This window comes from Mesoplodon mirus (genome assembly GCF_964341445.2).
Source record: "Mesoplodon mirus genome assembly, chromosome: 18".
Classification (NCBI taxonomy): Eukaryota; Metazoa; Chordata; class Mammalia; order Artiodactyla; family Ziphiidae; genus Mesoplodon; species Mesoplodon mirus.
In genome coordinates, this window is record NC_138994.1 from 58,447,282 (window position 1) to 58,465,238 (window position 17,957).

The 17,957-nt window shown below is 38.8% G+C and overlaps 1 protein-coding gene across 4 annotated transcripts in view; it reads left to right on the top strand.

Annotated features, from left to right (window-relative positions):
* Positions 1-17,957, top strand: part of AP2B1 (adaptor related protein complex 2 subunit beta 1) — a 122,746-nt gene that overhangs the window by 3,733 nt on the left and 101,056 nt on the right. The window contains exons 2-6 of one of the 4 annotated variants that reach the window (XM_082603537.1): positions 1,128-1,352; positions 7,050-7,109; positions 11,239-11,344; positions 14,489-14,624; positions 16,318-16,563. In XM_082603537.1, coding sequence (XP_082459663.1) covers positions 7,073-7,109; positions 11,239-11,344; positions 14,489-14,624; positions 16,318-16,563 — 525 coding nt within the window. In that variant the 5' untranslated portion in view covers positions 1,128-1,352; positions 7,050-7,072. Of the gene's footprint in view, positions 1-999; positions 1,353-1,432; positions 1,536-7,049; positions 7,110-11,238; positions 11,345-14,488; positions 14,625-16,317; positions 16,564-17,957 lie in introns of those variants that run through there. The other 3 variants (XM_082603540.1, XM_082603539.1, XM_082603538.1) reach the window with 3 other exon arrangements.

Consider the following 17,957-nt stretch of genomic DNA (forward strand, 5'->3'; position numbering starts at 1 on the left):
CCATGGTATTGCTAAAGGGTTAGTGTAAAGAAAATGTATGAATATGGAACTTAAAAATAAAATGCTTGCTACTTTCTCCCTCAGATACCATCCTATATCTCTTCTCTTTCAGCCATACTTTCTTATGGAGTTATCTGTTTTCATTTCCTTACCTCCCATTTATCTTCAAACTTCTGCAGCATGGCTCTTGCCTTCATTGTCTCTGCTGATGGTCTTAGCAATGACATCAAAGACCTTTGTGCTGCTAAATCCTTGGACACTTCTCGGCCCTTCCTCCTTTTCTCTATAGCAACTGTTGTTGACCACTCACTCATACATTTATCCATTCAACAAATTTTGGGGAGGGGGCGGCTAGGCCTCAGAGATATAGTATATAGTTCCTATACTTTCATAGAACTCTAAAAACGTCCTAAATGATTATGACCACCTGCTTTTCCTTCTACCTCTCTACTTCTCAGTCCCCTTTGCACTTTGGTTTCCCAACTTCTGCCTCAGGCTCTCATTCTTCACATTCCTCTTCTTTTTTGGTTAAAGACTTTATTATTACTTAAGGCAGTTTTAGGTGGGAAGCTTTCGTTTTGAGGGGAAGGTACAGAGATATCTAGGTCTTGGTTTCTGAAAGGAACTTACTTTTGTGTAAGCACGCCTATTACATACTGGGCGCCTTACCTACTTTAAGCTTCACAAGCTGGAGAGAGTTATATCACTGGATTTATTTCACAAGTAAGACTAAGGTTGAGGAGACGTTAAGTAACTTTCCTAATCACATTCAGGACAGGCATTCGATCTCAGATGGATTCAAACTCAGATCTGAGGCCATGTCAACCTCTTTTCCTTGCACCACTCTCCTCCAGTCCCACTGCCCTTGTATGGTCTTGGGCTGGATCACCATTGCCCACATTCCTGAACTGGCCAGGGAAATTAGCTGGGCTTTTTGTTTTGTTTTTTTAAGAAAACAGGCTGTTTCACTATCCCTATGTGTAAGTTTTTAGAGAACTCCTGTGCGAGGAAACAAATCCAGGGAATGTCAGCTTGTTTAATAGATCCATTCCGATAGTCAGTGAACTTCCTCGGAGGCCCGGACCTCAGGTCGATTCCCGACTGCGCAAAATTTTTCCGTCTCCAAGGCGACAGAGATGACCGCCTTTCTGGTTCTCCCGCGCGCCTGGATGACGTCACACGGCGAGGCTGTCTGACGTCAGAGTTTCCTGTCCACCATCTTTGTCCCTGGCAAAGTGGGTTTTGCGCAGTGGCTTAGACCTGGAGAAGGAGTCGTGACGTGCAGGAAACCATTACAACACCGCTCGGGCCGTGCTCTCTGGCCGCTGCTGCCACCTCTGCCCTTGCCTCCGGTGAGTTCAGGGCGGCTAACTTTGGGGTGTGTCCCTCTTTCATGGGGAAGGGGGCCAGGCTTGGTTGGAGACGGGCGGAGGAGAGGAATCTTAGCAGCGTGACCGTTGAAGATGGAGTGAGCCGTCGGGTGTGACCGTTGTGAGGAAAAGGGTTGGAGAAAGGGACTCCACCGCTGGAGCGGGGTGAGGGAATCCGCGGGGTGGCAACTGGGAGTTGGGGGGCACTGGGGAAAAGATATGTTCGAAGTGGGGGTTAGGAGGGCCAGAGGCCAGGGGTGTGGCCGGTAGAGACTGGAGGCCGAGGGGAGAACCTTCTTCCCGGTTTGGCGTCGTTCAGTGAGAGGCTGGGACGTGTCCAGGTACCAGAAGGGGAAAGGGGTTCCCCCAAAGTTTTGCTCATAGATGGGCAGACCTCGCCCGTCTTCTGTAATTTGAGGTTGAGACACCTCTCTCTCACCTCGTAATGGAGGAACATATCCCTAGAATCTTGACCACCTGGGGAAAGAAGAGGAATTCCTGACATTGGAGAAAGGGAAGAGAAACCTCCAGAATTGACCTGATGTGAGAGGGGGAAGCAGGTGGGAGTAAATCTTAGCCCGGAGTTTTTTCTTTCTGGTCTTAGAAGGAGCGGTCTGGTTTGAGAAAGACTGTAGATTAAGACAGAGGTAAAGAAACTGGAACTTCCTGTTATTCCATATTCTTTGAATCCAAAGAATTGATTCATGCTCTTTGTTTTCAGAGCACTGAAAACACTGCCCATTTGCGGGGCAGACTTTATTTTTAAACTCACCTGGCTGCTTCATTATGAAGCAGTGTGAATAAAATGTGAATGCTTCATTAAAGTTTGACTTTTAAGAAGTGTTTTTTTAAATGCCAAACACTGTTATAATCATGTGGTTTAAAAGAGAAAGTAAAAAAAACTCAGTAAGTTTAGAAAAGGAAGAATGACAAAGAAAGTGGTCTCAGTGAGGAACAATTTAAATTATTAATCACCTCCCTGGTATAATTCTGTTGCTTAGCCTCAGGGTACACTTACAAAGTCATAATAGAAAGCAGCAGATGAAGGAGATGCAGCTGTACAAGAAAACGTGTAACACATTCCAATGATGACTAAGCGTGGTGGTAAGATGAGAACTGTTTGCAGGTATCTTAATAGTTTTAAACTCCCAAAGAAGCAGAAAGTATAGTGTGTTCTGCAAATAGCCTCACTGAAAATTGGGTGGTAAAGTTAATACAAAGCTAACATTCTGTGAGTTAAGAGACTCAAGAAAGTCCAGTTCTTCCATCTTTTCTTTTTTTTCTTTAACACACCCGTATTTTAAAATATTACGAACCAAGCTGAACAGGGAACAAATTAGGTGGGACGCGTTTTCCTTTCTTCCTTCTTTTCTCTACAGGCGTAAGTTTTCCAGAGTTTATTTCAGTTAAGAATTAGATGTAAAACTTTTGAGCTTTTTTCTTACTGGATAATATTAACAAATTACTTTGTAGTCATTTTTAAATGGAAATTGCAGGTGTGTCTGTTTTAGAGTTGTCTGTTTTAGAGTTGTCTTATGCAATAAATGATACCTGAAGATGCCATTGTCTTTTCATTATTGAAATATCTGATTAGCACCTCTCACCCTTGTAATGAAAGATTGCTGAAATGACCTTTCTGCTTTATAATTTGGTCAACTGTTCACTTTTTCCCTACTAGTACCAACTGTGTAAAGTCCTACTTTATGTGAAGAGGGGGTTTAGTGGCCTTGCCAACTCTAATTTAGCTGCCATTTCCCAGAGAGCCATTTGAAATTAAGACCCTGTTAATTTTTTTCTGGCCTTATACTCTTTACGGGCACCAGAAGGAGGGAGGAATAGTTGGGAAGGGACTTTTACAACCTATATTTAGTAGAAACTAGGTTATGTTAAATCTAGATGTATAATCCTGTACAGGGAGACCTTTTCTGCAATGCAGTGACATCATACTCTGGGCTAGGAAAGTTAGAGTGATTGTGCTTTTGACTGTGGCAGCATTATTTTTTTAACAATGTCCTGAGGTCATACCTCAGGTCCTCAGAACAGCCGGTGACTTCTCTGGTTTGATCTGGTAAAAAGGTAGTGTGACTTCCAGCTCCATGATGGCTTGGCTTTGCCCTGGGACTCTCCTGAGGAATAAATTCCGCCCCCCCCCCCCCACCGCCACAGCTCCCAGAAGGAACTTGATTTTTGAGGCTCTTCAGCAAATACTTGACTTATTCTTTGAACTCTATCTTGGCTGCTTTTTCTTTGGCTTCTCAAGCAGACAACAGTTTTCACCATCCTATGTTTTAGAGAATCTGACCATATTCATCTCTGGTGTGTGATTAAGAGTGTCTCATTAAAAAAAAACAAAACAGTGTCTCATTTAAAAATATATACAGGGACTTCCCTGGTGGTGCAGTGGTTAAGAATCTGCCTGCCAATGCAGGGGACATGGGGTTTGATCCCTGGTCTGGGAAGATTCCACATGCCATGGAGCAACTAAGCCCGTGCGCCACAACTACTGACCCCACGCGTTGCAGCTGCTGAAGCCCACGTGCTCTGGGGCCCATGTGCTGCAACTGCTGAGCCTGCGTCATGCAACTAATGAAGCCCACGCACAGCAATGAAGAGTAGCCCCCGCTCGCCACAACTGGAGAAAGCCCACATGCAGCAACAAAGACTCAACGCAGCCAAAAAATACATACATATGCAATTTTTTGAGGTGATATTCACATAACATAAAATTAACCATTTTAGAGTGAGCAGTTTGGTGGCATTTGGTACATTCACAGTGTTGTGGAACCCCGCCTCTTCTCATTTGTTTTTGTTTAGGCTAGTTTATTTTTATTTTGGGGGAGTTTCTTTTGGCTTAAGTCAGGAACTGACCTGATAAAATGTTGCTCTGCCAATATGTGTAAGGGATATTTCATTACTGTTGCGTAGGACAGTGCGAGATAAGAGAGTGGTTTCTCCTTTCTCTTTAAAAGCAGGGGTTCTTAATTTAGGGCCTGAGATCATGTACTTGATTCTGTCCTCTTCCCTGAAATTTTGTGGGCTGGTACATTATTCTCTAGTTAAGAACTTCGTGCTCACAATGTAAAAGGACAGAAATCTATTCCTCGATGATGAAATTTGTTAGGGGAAGTAATGAAATGTGTGGGTCACTAATAAAGGTACGATTTAAGACTAGGTTAATTTAATGTTTAACAGATTGTGCTGAAATTTTCTGTTAAAAATTTAATATATGTGAATGTGTATGAGAACTTTAGAAAACAGAATGATTTGGGGGCCCTTTTTCAAAGAAACAGTGAGAAATTCCAAGCAGCTTTTGTCTTTAAATGTTAAGCAAGTTTTAACTCTTGATGATCCCAAAGGATTAGAGTGGCATAACAACATCCTGGATAGACCATAATGGCCTTGAGCTATGGCCCTCCTGTCAGGCTCTAGTACTGTAATCATTTCTGTATACTGGTTTTCCTCTTTGTATATATAAGTTCTTAGATGATAACTTCAGACTTATTCCAGGTCTCTTTTTTAAATTAATTAATTAATTTATGGCTGTGTTGGGTCTTCGTTGTGTGTGGGCTTTCTCTGGTTGCAGTGTGTGTGGGCTTCTCATTGTGGTGGCTTCTCTTGTTGCAGAGCATGGGCTCTAGGCTTGTGGGCTTCAGTAGTTGTGGCATGTGGGCTCAGTTGTGGCATGTGGGCTCAGTAGTTGTGGCATGTGGGCTCAGTAGTTGTGGCATTCGGGCTTAATTGCTCCGTGGCATGTGGAATCTTCCTGGACCAGGACTCAAACCCACATCCCCTGCATTGGCAGGCGGATTCTTAACCACTGCACCACCAGGGAAGTCCCTATTTCAGGTCTTTTCTGTGAAGGACTCCTTTCTTCAGTTTGCCTACTTCACATTTAGTTTACATTGTGAATGGATTAAATGATTAAATGGATTAAAAGATTATTCTTTGAATTTTAGCTAGAAAAGACATTATGAAAATACTACATAAGACAAGCCTCTGTTACAGGCTCACTTTAAGTTATAACAAATAGTGTCAAATCAGAAATTTCTGTATTCTATAATGATTTGTGTGAGTTCTAGCTCACTTCTTTTAACAAGGTAAATTCAGTGAAATTCTTGTACAACCTAAAAGCACTATTGTATAAGGATCAGTACTATAAACATTAAGTAGCTCCTTGGAAAGATAACAAATGAGTCTAATTTCCCTTAAATAGTCCAAGTAGTACATTTTAGAAACAAATTTGAGCCAACCTTTTTTCATTATTTTATGATTTTCTGGCTTTTTTCCTTAATTGCATTGATTGGTTGAGTGCTTAGGTCTTTTTTCTCAGATCCATAATTACCATTGTGGAGGTATCACTCAAGTTTGCCAAACATATTATCACTCATGTTGTTTTGACCAGAAAATAATGAGTAGGTGCCAGGGCATCTGTCCAGAATTTGGTGATAAGTATTATTAATGATGGTGGTCAGTAAGAAGATAATCATTTTTAAAAAAATTTATTTGGTTGTGTCGGGTCTTAGTTGTGTCATGCGAACTCTTAGTTGCGGCACGCATATGGGATCTAGTTCCCGGGCCAGGGATCGAACCTGGGCCACCTGCTTTGAGAGCGCAGAGTCTTAACCACTGTGCCACCAGGGAAATCCCAGAAGATACTCATTTTTGAGTGCAGCAGGAATATTATTAAAAGAAAATTTTAATGTATTTAAAGAAGTCAAGTAGATTGGACAAAATCTTAGGGTTTCTCAAATCAGAAAACATTGTCTCATTATTTGGGGAGAAATGTGATCAGTCCATGCTGTTTTTGTTTTACCAGTGGAGCCTATGTCAACTGGATTAATTCTGGAAATTGGAACAGGAAAGTTAAAGTTGAAGCTGGGATCCGTGTTCTTTTAAGTTTTAACACCAGTTCTGATTCTCTTTAGTACTCAGTGTGACTGAAAAAATATCTCAGTTTTTTGCATTGTTTTTAACTGTAAAGTGACATTTTTTATTTTGGGGAATACTCGGGGGAATTGTAGGTTGTTGGAAATATGAAAACCATAATTAAAAAAAAATCCATGCGTAACACCTCTCTAGATGTTTGCCTCTCTAGGTGTTTGTCATGAAAGAGTATTGTCCTACTAATCTAGGCTTTTCTTTTTTGTCTGAAAGAAATTCCTTTTATTGATAGTTGCATGTAATGGTGAATAGGTTGATAAAATTTTTTTCTCTTCCAGTTTTACTCTGCTTCAGAATATATGTCTTAGAGTGACTCCATCTTGAGGCAGGGAAGTAAATCAGATTTGCTTTAATGGGAAGTAATGGGGAGATCTTTTGAAACAAACTTTTCCTTATTTTAAATATTGGAGTGACTAACTGAAGATGTATTTGTAAAAAGATGTAGCTTTAGGTCTTGGAGGCTCTGAGGAGATAATTGTGGATAAAATCATAAAACTATGATAGGTTCAGATTATCACTCTATTCCATTAGGCCTTTGGATTTTGTTCCAATTAGCTTTTGAGGCAAGGATTACATTCTTAATTATCCTTGCATCCCTTTGGATCACCAGTGATGGTGGTAAGGATGAAGATACTTTCTGAATGCAGAAATCCTTGTATATAAATGATCTTAAAATTAGTTGAATGCTTTGCTGGACATAAATAACTTGGTTAAAGGAATTCTTTTCTCTTGCTGTAGGTGTACATTAAAGATCCACAACCATGACTGACTCCAAGTACTTCACAACCAATAAAAAAGGTAAGTATGAGAACCTGATCACAGCCTTTTTTGAAGATTCTTCAAAAGTCATGGTGTAAGATTGTTCCAGGTAGAATGCTTCTGACCTCTTCAGACATGTATGTCTTGGACCATCTCATTGGGGATATTCTACAGAAAAGTGTATTGAGTAGATTATTAAAGTATGGGTTTTTAAAGATATGGCTGTGGTGCACATCATTTTGACTTGAAGGTTTTAGTGAAAGGAAGAGATCCAAGATTGATCCGTTGAAGATTGATAGATCTGAGGAGGGTTAAAGGAAGAAGCACATTTATTTTCTCTTTTTTAAAAAAATTGAGTGTAATTGGTTTACAGTGTTGTGTTCGTTTCTGGTGCACAGCAAAGTGATTCAGTTGTGTGTGTGTGTGTATGTGTGTGTGTGTGTGTGTATATATATGTATACATATATATATTCTTTTTCAGATTCTTTCCCATTATAGGTTATTACAAGATATTGAATATAGTTCCCTGTGCTATACAGTAGGACCTTATCATTTATTTAATATATACTAGTTTGTATCTGCTAATCCCAAGGTCCTGATTTATCCCTTCCTTCCCTCCTGTTTGGTAACCATAAGTTTATTTTCTGTGTCTGTGAGTGTTTGTTTTGTAAATAAGTCTATTTGTATCATTTTTTAGATTCCACGTATAAGTGATACCGTATGTTTGTCTTTCTTTGTCTGACTTACTTCACTTAGTATGGTAATCTCTGGGTCCATCCATGTTCCTGAAAATGGCAGTATTTCATTCTTTTTTATGGCTGAATAATACTCCATAGTATATATAAACCATATCTTCTTTATCCATTCATCTGTGGATGGACACTTATGTTGCTTCCATGTCCTGACTATTGTAAATAGTGCTGCCATGAACATTGGGGTGCATGTATCTTTTCGAATTAGAATTTTCTCTGGATATATACCCAGGAGTGGGTTTGTTGGATCATATGGTAACTCTAGTTTTTTAAGGAACCTCCATACTGTTTTCCATAGTAGTTGCACCAAATTCTTTTATTTTTTACTTGGAAATAAACATTTTATTACAAGGAGTACTACTAAAGCAATACAGCAATAAAAAGTAAAAATGAAAGTTCTCTCCCTCCCTATTCCTGTTCCTGATGGGAATTCGGTATGTATCCTCAGTCTTTTCTATGCATGTATTAATACATATGACTTTTAAAATTTTTAACAAAAAATGATTATGCAAAACAATGCATGGAAGTTTGATATTTTCTTATCCTTCCACACATGACGATTTCATACCATCATTTCTGAATTATGGCTGCCAAAAGGCATAATCTCAGTGTAATCATGAGGGAACACCCACGACAGCTGAGGGTGTTCTATAAAATGACTGGCCTGTACTTTTAAAAAATGTCATTATCATGAAAGACAAAGGCTGACCAGCTGTTTCAGATTAAAGGAGACTAAGGAGACATGACAGTAAATGTAATGCATGATCCTGCATTGGATCCTGGCGCAAGGAGGATGAGGGTAAAATTACTATAAAAGACTTTATCAGGATCTTTGAATAAGGTTTATAGATTAGATAATGACAGTATATCAATGTTAAATTTCCTGATTTTCATCATTGTATTATAGTTATGTAACATAATTCCTTGTTCTTAGAAGTTATACACTGACATATTTAGAGCTAAAGAGACATGATGCCTACAGTTTACTTATTCAATGAATCAGAAAAAAATGTATAAATATATAAAAAGTATGATAAAGCAAATGTGGCATGATGTTAGCAGATGGGGAATTTTGCAACTTTTCTTTAAGATTAAAATGATTTCAAAAGAAAAAGAAAATGGGAGGGCACACATAGTGGCCTGGAGCACCAGAAAATTTTCTAGAAAGCACAAGCATATTTCTGTCATTTGGAGTTATTTAAGGGTAAACTTCTATTATAATACAGAAAATACCATAGAGAGTTGCTTAATTACTAGTCCATGGCTTTCAGCCTTGCCTGCACATTGGAATTGCCCAGTGAAGTAAAAGACAATAGGTGATGTCCAGTCCTACCCCTGCAGATATCCTGATTTCTTTGGTCTGGGATATGGCCTAGACGTGGGGGTTTTTTAAAAGCTCCCCAGAATTTTCTGATGTGTAGCCGAGATTGAGAACTGTTGCTAGCTGCTAGCAATGCTTGATAGATTTGATTCAGGGGAAAAGGAGGGGGGAAAGATAAGAATTTAATAAAGCTGTAGTATGTATGAGATACCTTGCCTCCATGCTCCTCCTTGGCTCCACCCAACTTCTTGCTGTTTTTACTGCTTATAGCGTACAAAAGCATTTAGCCCCTTGTCATTCATTTTCAGCTTTTTTTCTTATTCTCTTATCCTTCTGAAATGTATTTATTTCTTCTGTTAACATCTTGTGTGCTTTGATGACCAAGATGTTTCTATAATAACACAAAAAGATGTAATTTAAAAACTCACCTAATTTTTCAAACCTTCACTTATAATGGGTCCTGGTAACCTTTTTTTAATTCAGGGATTTTTATAAAGGTTTGAGACTTACAGATGAATCATGGCTGGGTAAATACCACATTTTAAAAAATGGATAGACTGTGTTCCTTTTACTTCCTGTAACACCCACCAGAACTGCCACTGGAGCATATTCTTTAAATTTATGCTGTTGGAGTTGGAATAATTTCAGTTATATCCTGTTTTGGTTCTTCAGCTCCTGCTGCTATTCACAATTCAGATTTTCTGAAACCGTGCTGCTTGTCCTTTACTGTTTTCAGAAGTAAATGATGGGAACCCTAAGAGCTGGATTCGGCAGCAGAGGACTTGGAGAGGAGGAGAGGGACTCTTTAAAGGGCCCAGCTTTTCTGTCTGTGCTATTTTTGCAGCTGTCAAATAAAAGGGTGATTTTTGTAACAGTTTGTTTGCTTTGTTAGCGATGGATTTTGATGTAACAAGCTTTTTTAGTGCTCAACTTCTGTGCTTCTTGCCAGTTCATCCTTCCCATTTAGAGGCTTCAGCAGATCACCTAGTTTGCTGCCCCCACTCTTTCTATACTGGTGAACGAGGTTAAAATGAACATCAAGAACAGTCATAAAGGTGGAAGAAAATGAGGCAATACTGTAGATTGAAAGTTGAAGTGACAATAGTCAACTTCTTTTTCGTGGTCTTATAGTATATTTTCTTCTTTCTTTTAAAACCAGTTGAGGGTTGTTAACCTTTTTTCTTATTTCAGCTCCAGCTTTCTGAAGATAGGTGAGCCTGGGCCTTAAAATAGTGGTGACAGTCCTGGCATTTCACGGTGCAGGGCCTGAGCAGTCAGTCATTTAAGATTATACCTTTAGAAATGACTCTGGTTTGTACCATTCTTGAAGCTTCAGGATTATTATTTCGGTTCTTAGATTGATTGAACAGGATAGGGCCTTAAAGCCCATTATCATCTTAAAGTACTAATTAGAGCAGTGATTCTCAACCCTGATTATACATTAGAATCGCTTGAGGAAACTTTTAAAAATATGAACGTAGGAGTTCTACTCCTTGACATTCTGATTTATTTGGTCCAGAGTGGAGCCTGAGCATTGGCATTTCTAGATACTTCCCGGGTAATAGTGTGTAGCCAACATTGAGAAACTCTGGATTAAAGGGTCGGGAGAAACAGTTCTAAGGCCAGCTCTGTCACTCGCTCACTTATTGACCTTTGAGCCTCAGTTGTTTGTGGAGTTGAGAGTAGGTGAATGAGGAGTCTCTTCTGGTTTGAAAACATCGATTTGTGAACCTGTTTCCTGCCTGCATTTATTTTTTTCCCAGGACTTTGAAATTCTGACGGGAGATCATCCCTCAGATGCCATTCTCTCCCCATCGTAGTAAGATATGAGATATCTTTCCTTTTTCCCGCTTCTATGCTTCCTGAGATCTGGCTTACACCTTCCTCTCTGGCGATAACCCTAAAATAGCATCCTTATCAATGGGTTGGTTAATATTCTAGGGATTTGAACTGTACCTATCCTATAATTTTTAAATAATCTTATTTCAGTTGCAGCCCTGCCACTGGTCAGCTGTTGTGGTGTTACTTGCTATATAGTACAGCGTTCTGCTCTCGTTCTCTGATCCTGGGACCTCACCCGTTTGTTGTCTTTTAGGAGAAATCTTTGAATTAAAGGCTGAACTCAACAATGAAAAGAAAGAAAAGAGGAAGGAGGCTGTGAAGAAAGTGATTGCTGCTATGACTGTGGGGAAAGATGTTAGGTAAGGGTAATCTCTTCTGCTTCGCTCATTTTAGACTCTTACTCTATGGCTTTTACTGCTTTTTTTTTTTTTTTTTTTTTTTTAAGCAGAGGTCTTCTTAGAAGCCCATATGATTTAAATTTATTTATTTATTTATTTATGGCTGTGTTGTGTCTTCGTTTCTGTGCAATGGCTTTCTCTGGTTGTGGCAAGCGGGGGCCACTCTTCATCGCGGTGCGCGGGCCTCTCACTATCGCGGCCTCTCTTGTTGCGGAGCACAGGCTCCAGACGCGCAGGCTCAGTAGTTGTGACGCATGGGCCCAGTTGCTCCGTGACATGTGGGATCTTCCCAGACCAGGGCTCGAACTCGTGTCCCCTGCCTAGGCAGGCAGATTCTCAACCACTGCGCCACCAGGGAAGCTCTACTGCTTTTTATTTAAAGCTATTACAGTCAGAACGTATAAGAATGAGTTTGTCCCACTGGAAACATCAGGAAGTGTAGTTGCTTTTATATTAACTCTGTGACTAAGTTTTTTTTGTTTTTTTTAAGGGTGAAACGAGTTTGATTTCTCTTGCGTACAGATCTAGCATAAAACCTCCTTAGAGCTGACACAGTTACGAATCTGTTGCTGAGGTAGTTTTAGAAGATGATAAAAATATACTGAGAAGCAGAAGCCCATGTGTACTTTAATTGGCTCAAGCCAGTGCCCTCAACTTTACAACTCTGCCTTTAATTGCCAAATTCAAGATGAAAATCAGTGGTAACAAAATCCAAAGGGTCTTTTTTTTTTCCTCCCTTTTTTCCTGTAATTTAGGAAGACCATTTGGAAATAAATAAGGATTGTCTGCAGGCCCCTGAGGATTCCCGAGATCCTTTCCATGAAATCCATGAAGTCAAAGCTATTCTTGTAATAATACTTAGGTGTTATTTACCCTTTTCACTGTGTTGACATTTACATGGCTGGTGCCTTAGTGTGAATTAAGGCAGTGGTGCCAAACTGTAAAAGTAGTCATTGTATTCTTCACCATCATGTGCCTGCAGGAAAAAAGGGCAGTTTCACTTAGGACTGTCCTGCATGAAGCACTAAAAATTTATTTCAGTAAACCGTGAACCTTGAGTTCAGGTCTTTTTAATGTTCTGTGTGATGAAATAGGAATTAGGCATAAAGTACTTCTACTGCATAGCAAAGTGTGACAGTTGACTTGAAAAAAGCCCTTGCACAATTGTTTGCCTTGAGAACACCATTTCTTTGTGAAAGAAAGACGGACAGACAGAACTATAGTTAATCAGACTTCAATATTTGGGAGACATTTTATAAAAAATGAAGTGAACCTGTCACTTCAAGGGAAAAACTTTGACAGTAGATAAATTTCGACTTTAAAGTAACAATTAGAGTGTTGGAAAACTTGTATCTCCCATCGTGAGCTTGATAGCTTCCCAGTACTTAGAGATTTTTCTGATGAGATTGGTGGTGAAATTAATGACTGTGATTATTTGCTGCTGTATAATGAAATATGCCACCATAGAGAAGATCTGCATAACATTGAACCAATATTTTCCAAATGACCAGTGCATACATCACAAAATTATGCATGGGTAAAATATCCATTCAAAATAAGTAATAAATGAATGGATTTTAATGCAACCAAGTACAGAAAGTTTATCGATATGGTTTCAGATTCCATATTGTACCTAACTTTTAAGAAACTACCATTTGTGGACTAAAAACAAAAGAAAAAGAAAAACAACCATTTGTCTAGCTTTAATGTATCAAAGAAGAACATCCAGTTATATGAAAAGGCTATTAAAATACTCCTCCATTTTCCAATTTATATACGTGTATGAAAATGGATTTTCTTCTTACACTTCAGCTAAACAACATTCTACAACAGGTTGAATGCAGGAGCATGTGTGAGAATCCAGCTGTTTTTGTTTAAAGTAGACATTAAAGAGATTGGCAAAAATTAAAACAATGTCATCTTAATTTTAAAAAAAAGTAAAATAGGTAGATTTTTACTTTAAGATATTTATGTTAATATGAAATGCATTGATTTTCCTTTTATTAGTTGGGTCAAATGCTGCTGATAAGAAATGGATGAGTGCAAGAATGCCAAGTAAATTCCAGCGTCTAGTGGTGGATGTAAGGTGTAGTAACTCAAACATCTGAGAAGGTCCTAAGGCTAATGATGACCTTCCTAATGTCATTAAGAAAACGGAAGTTTAAATTTAAATGCATTCTATGTCAGGCACAGCGACAGATGCTTTTACTTACAGTGTTTTTTATAGTCCTCATATCTTCTGAACTAGAGGTTATTCTGAATTAGAAGTTATTCCATGTTAGAGATCAAGCAGTGTATACTTGGAGAGGCTAAAGAATAATCCCAAAGTCATAGAGCTAGTGGTAATGTAGCCAGGATTCTAACCTAGGGTCTGAGTCCCAATACCTGTTACTGGTCACTTTCTTCATGGGTGTATATGTACAATAGAATTTAAATGTGTACATGGCACACACGTTTAGAACTGTTTCATTTTCTGAAAATGGTTAAAATTTTGAACAAAGGCCCTAATTATCTGAGAACTGTTTTAATAAGGAAACTAATCAAATAAGTTCCCACTGGTCAGGGATGGAAGAATATGTGCCTTAAAAAGCATAATAACTGTAGTGCTTTGAACTACAAAGAATTGATATGAAAAATTATGGTTAATTTTTTTGTGTGACATAGTGATTTTTTTTAAAAGTTTGTAAAGATATACACTAAAATATTATATATGAAATGTATGTCCAGGATTTGTTTAGAAATTGTTTAGAGCAACTAGATGGGGTAGGGACTGGGGGACGGCGAGTGGGTTGAGGTTGTGTATGAAACAAGATCGGGTATGTATCAATATTTGTTTGCAGCTGGGTGATGGATACGTGGGTTCATTAAACTGATGTCTCTACTCTGAAAATCTTCATAGTAAAAAGTTTTTTAAAAATCTATTTTTAGACATCTTCTTGGGACCATTACTATAAATTCTTTAGTAATTCATTTCTGTGGTAAGTATTATCACTAGTGGACATCTGTCCTCACATCAATTCACTTTTTAAATTAAGGCTGTTTCTTTGTGTTCTGTCCAACAGCCTGGCACCAACATCTGTTCACTTTCCCTTCCTCTTTCCTCAGCTCTCTCTTTCCAGATGTAGTAAATTGTATGCAGACTGACAACCTGGAACTAAAGAAGCTCGTGTATCTCTACTTGATGAACTATGCCAAGAGTCAGCCAGACATGGCCATCATGGCTGTCAACAGCTTTGTGAAGGTAACTTTTTCCCAGGGACTCAAGAACAGTCTCTTCTACCTCAGAAAATCTTTGCAGAAGTGTCTCTTGATATGGTTAGTGTCTGCATTGCAAATAAGCAACCTCTGTTCCAAAAGAGGGCCTCTAGAGAAGTATTGGCCATTGAGTAGGAATATTCATGATTTAAGCATTCTGTATGCCAGAGTTTGTCATCCAGTTCAGACCATATGGTGAGCCTTCTGTCAGCTGGGCTTGGTGCATCCTTGCCAGGTGGGAGAAGAAAGCCAAGTGAAACCTCACTGTTTTATCTTCCAAGGCTGACAAATGTTGGGCATATCACTGTAGTGTCAGTAACCTGGGGCTTTACTTATTTTATCTTTGTAGAAATTATGCTTATGGTTCAGAAGTAGTGGAAACTACAGAAGCTACCTTTTAATTTTGTTTTATTGAATAGGTCTTAGAATAGTTGATTAACTTTTTTGTTATTGTGGAAATTTTCAAACATTCAGGTTGAGGGAATAATATAATAAATTCCTAAATATCTACCTTGTAGTTTCACAAGTTACCAACCTATGGCCAGTTTTGTTTAACTTAAACTCTCCATACTTGCTTTCCTGACCCACCTCTCTCCTACTGGATGATTTTAAAGCAAATCCCAAACATCTTAAGAATGAAAAAATCATTTAGTCAGCTGATCATTAAGGAAAGTCCTTAATATTATTGAATATCCAGTCAGAATTCTCCTATCATTAGATTTGATGAACACAGTAATAAGGTGGTTCTTATTAGGGTTTTTGTTTTGTTTTATGTTGTTTACTTCTTTTTCCTCTGCCTGGAATTTAGTCTACATTAAAAGCAAAAATCAGACAGCATTTCTAAAATTAGTTTCTATTAAATTGTTTTGGAAAATAAACATGCTTTCTTCCTCCTCATGGAATTTTTGTTCTTTTTCTGTGTTTAGCTACAATGTACAGAATCATTATAACATTTCATTCTTTCTGGTGATTCATAGATGGATGATATCATTGGAAAGAATTTAGTTTACATTTTTTGGAAGTTAGCATGTGCATAGGTTTATAATGTTTAAAGAAATTTTTTAATATAGGGCAATTTAAGGGGTGTTCCTTCTCGGTAAGTGTTCTATTTGTACTGTATTTGGAGGCACTTGCTAGGAAAGGAGAATGTATGTTAATCAGGATTTCAGAGGGCCCTCTCTGCTGCTTCGCGCAAGGAACTTATGTTGGGCCCAAACCAGCTTCTAGATTCTCCTTGCTTTCTTGGCTGTAGGCCCCAGATATCCAGCCCTCTTTTCTCCCTGCTTAATATTTGTGGAGTGAGACATATCTTTGCAACTTCTGATTTTATCCTGTACCAGAATACAAGCCCAAATCCCTTTCCTGCTTTTAGTGCAGGTCCAACAGTGGCCATGGGGATGGTAACACCAGCTGTCTAAGCTTCTGCCCAGCTCTGGAATGAATCCTATAGGGCATTTCTTCATTGTGTATGTAAAGCAGTTAAATGAATTCCTAGCCTAAACTCTTAAATAGGCAACTGTTGTACTTAGGAAAGGAATCGTATGGGAGATGTGGGTTCTGATGTAGAATGAAACTGGAAGCCTACATTAATTAAATATTCTTTTGTTGCTTATATAAACCAGACTGTTTAGTTTTCTGGTTTATGTACACCTGTAGTTGTCAATGATTGTTATTTATAGGACTGTGAAGATCCCAATCCTCTGATTCGGGCCTTGGCAGTCAGAACCATGGGGTGCATCCGGGTGGACAAGATTACAGAATATCTCTGTGAGCCCCTCCGCAAGTGCTTAAAGGATGAAGATCCCTATGTTCGGAAGACAGCAGCAGTCTGTGTGGCAAAACTCCATGACATCAATGCCCAGATGGTGGAAGATCAGGGATTTCTGGACTCTCTGCGGGATCTCATAGCAGATTCAAATCCAATGGTAATATGTTTCTGCGTTTATAAGAGAGCAGTATTAAAAATGCGTCCCTTTAAAAAGCATGTTTAAAATAAATTTTATCTTTGGGACATTGAGCCATAGGTTAGCTATGTGAAGCATGACTTCTGTGTTTCCCACAGATTGTCTGTCTCACACCCTACATGTTTCTGAGCTGAAAACCAAGTACTAAAATACAAGGGTGGTTTTTTTTTTTAATTGAAGTTTAGTTGATTTACAATATTGTGTTAGTTTCACATGTACAGCAAAGTGATTCTGTTTTTTATATGTATGTATTTTCAGACTGTTTTCCATTATAGATTATTACAAGATACTGAATATTGTCCCCGTGTTATACAGTAAATCCTGTTGCTTTTCTGTTTTATTTTTTAATTTTTCTAGGTTAATTTTTTTTTTTTTTTTTTGCGGTACGTGGGCCTCTCACTGTTGTGGCCTCTCCCGTTGTGGAGCACAGGCTCCGGACGCGCAGGCTCAGTGGCCCTGGCTCACGGGCCCAGCCGCTCCGCGGCATGTGGGATCTTCCCAGACCAGGGCACGAACCCACGTCCCCTGCATCGGCAGGCGGACTCCCAACCACTGCGCCACCAGGGAAGCCCTCTTAACCTGTTTTTATACAACAAATCAGGAGGTGACTCGGGGAGATTTTCTTAAGTATTTTTGAGAAAACTTAGAGAAAATTTAAGGTTACTTGGTAGGTTTGTGAGAAACTGTTTCAGGAATCCCTTATGTTTCATTGTATCTTTATTACAGATTTTCCTAGAACAGGTGTCAGCATTAAATTATTGGACCTACTCCCCTCTAACTAAATAGGACATTTTTCTTATTCTTGTAAGACTTCTTAGTAGCAAAACTTTTCCCTGATATCGTTTGACGTCTTGCTAGCAAGGTGCCCAGGATACAGCATTTAAGGAGGCATTCATTCTCAGGTGCCCACTCTACCTGCACAAGCCTGAGAATGGGATACCTCGATTGCCTCACCCTGTCCTGGCCTTATTTTACATACATTCAAATCATGTTTTGAGCTCTTCATTCTTGTTACTTAAGTGAAGAACTGAAAAGCTTGGACTAAGAGATAACCAACACATATACCCACATGCCTACTTTCATTCTTGAACCCATACTTTTCATCTCAACTGTATGTCCTGTTTTTTTTGCCAAAAGTATCACAACTGTCTTTAGATCATTGATTTTCCTTTTATCAGTTGGGTCAAATGCTGCTGATAAGTGCAAGAATGTCAAGTAAATTCCAACATCTAGTGGTAGATGTAAGGTGTAGTGACTCAAACATCTGAGAAGGTCCTGAGGCTAATGATGACCTTCCTAATGTCATTAAGAGAAGGGAAATTTAAATGTAAGTGCATTCTGTGTCAGGCACAGTG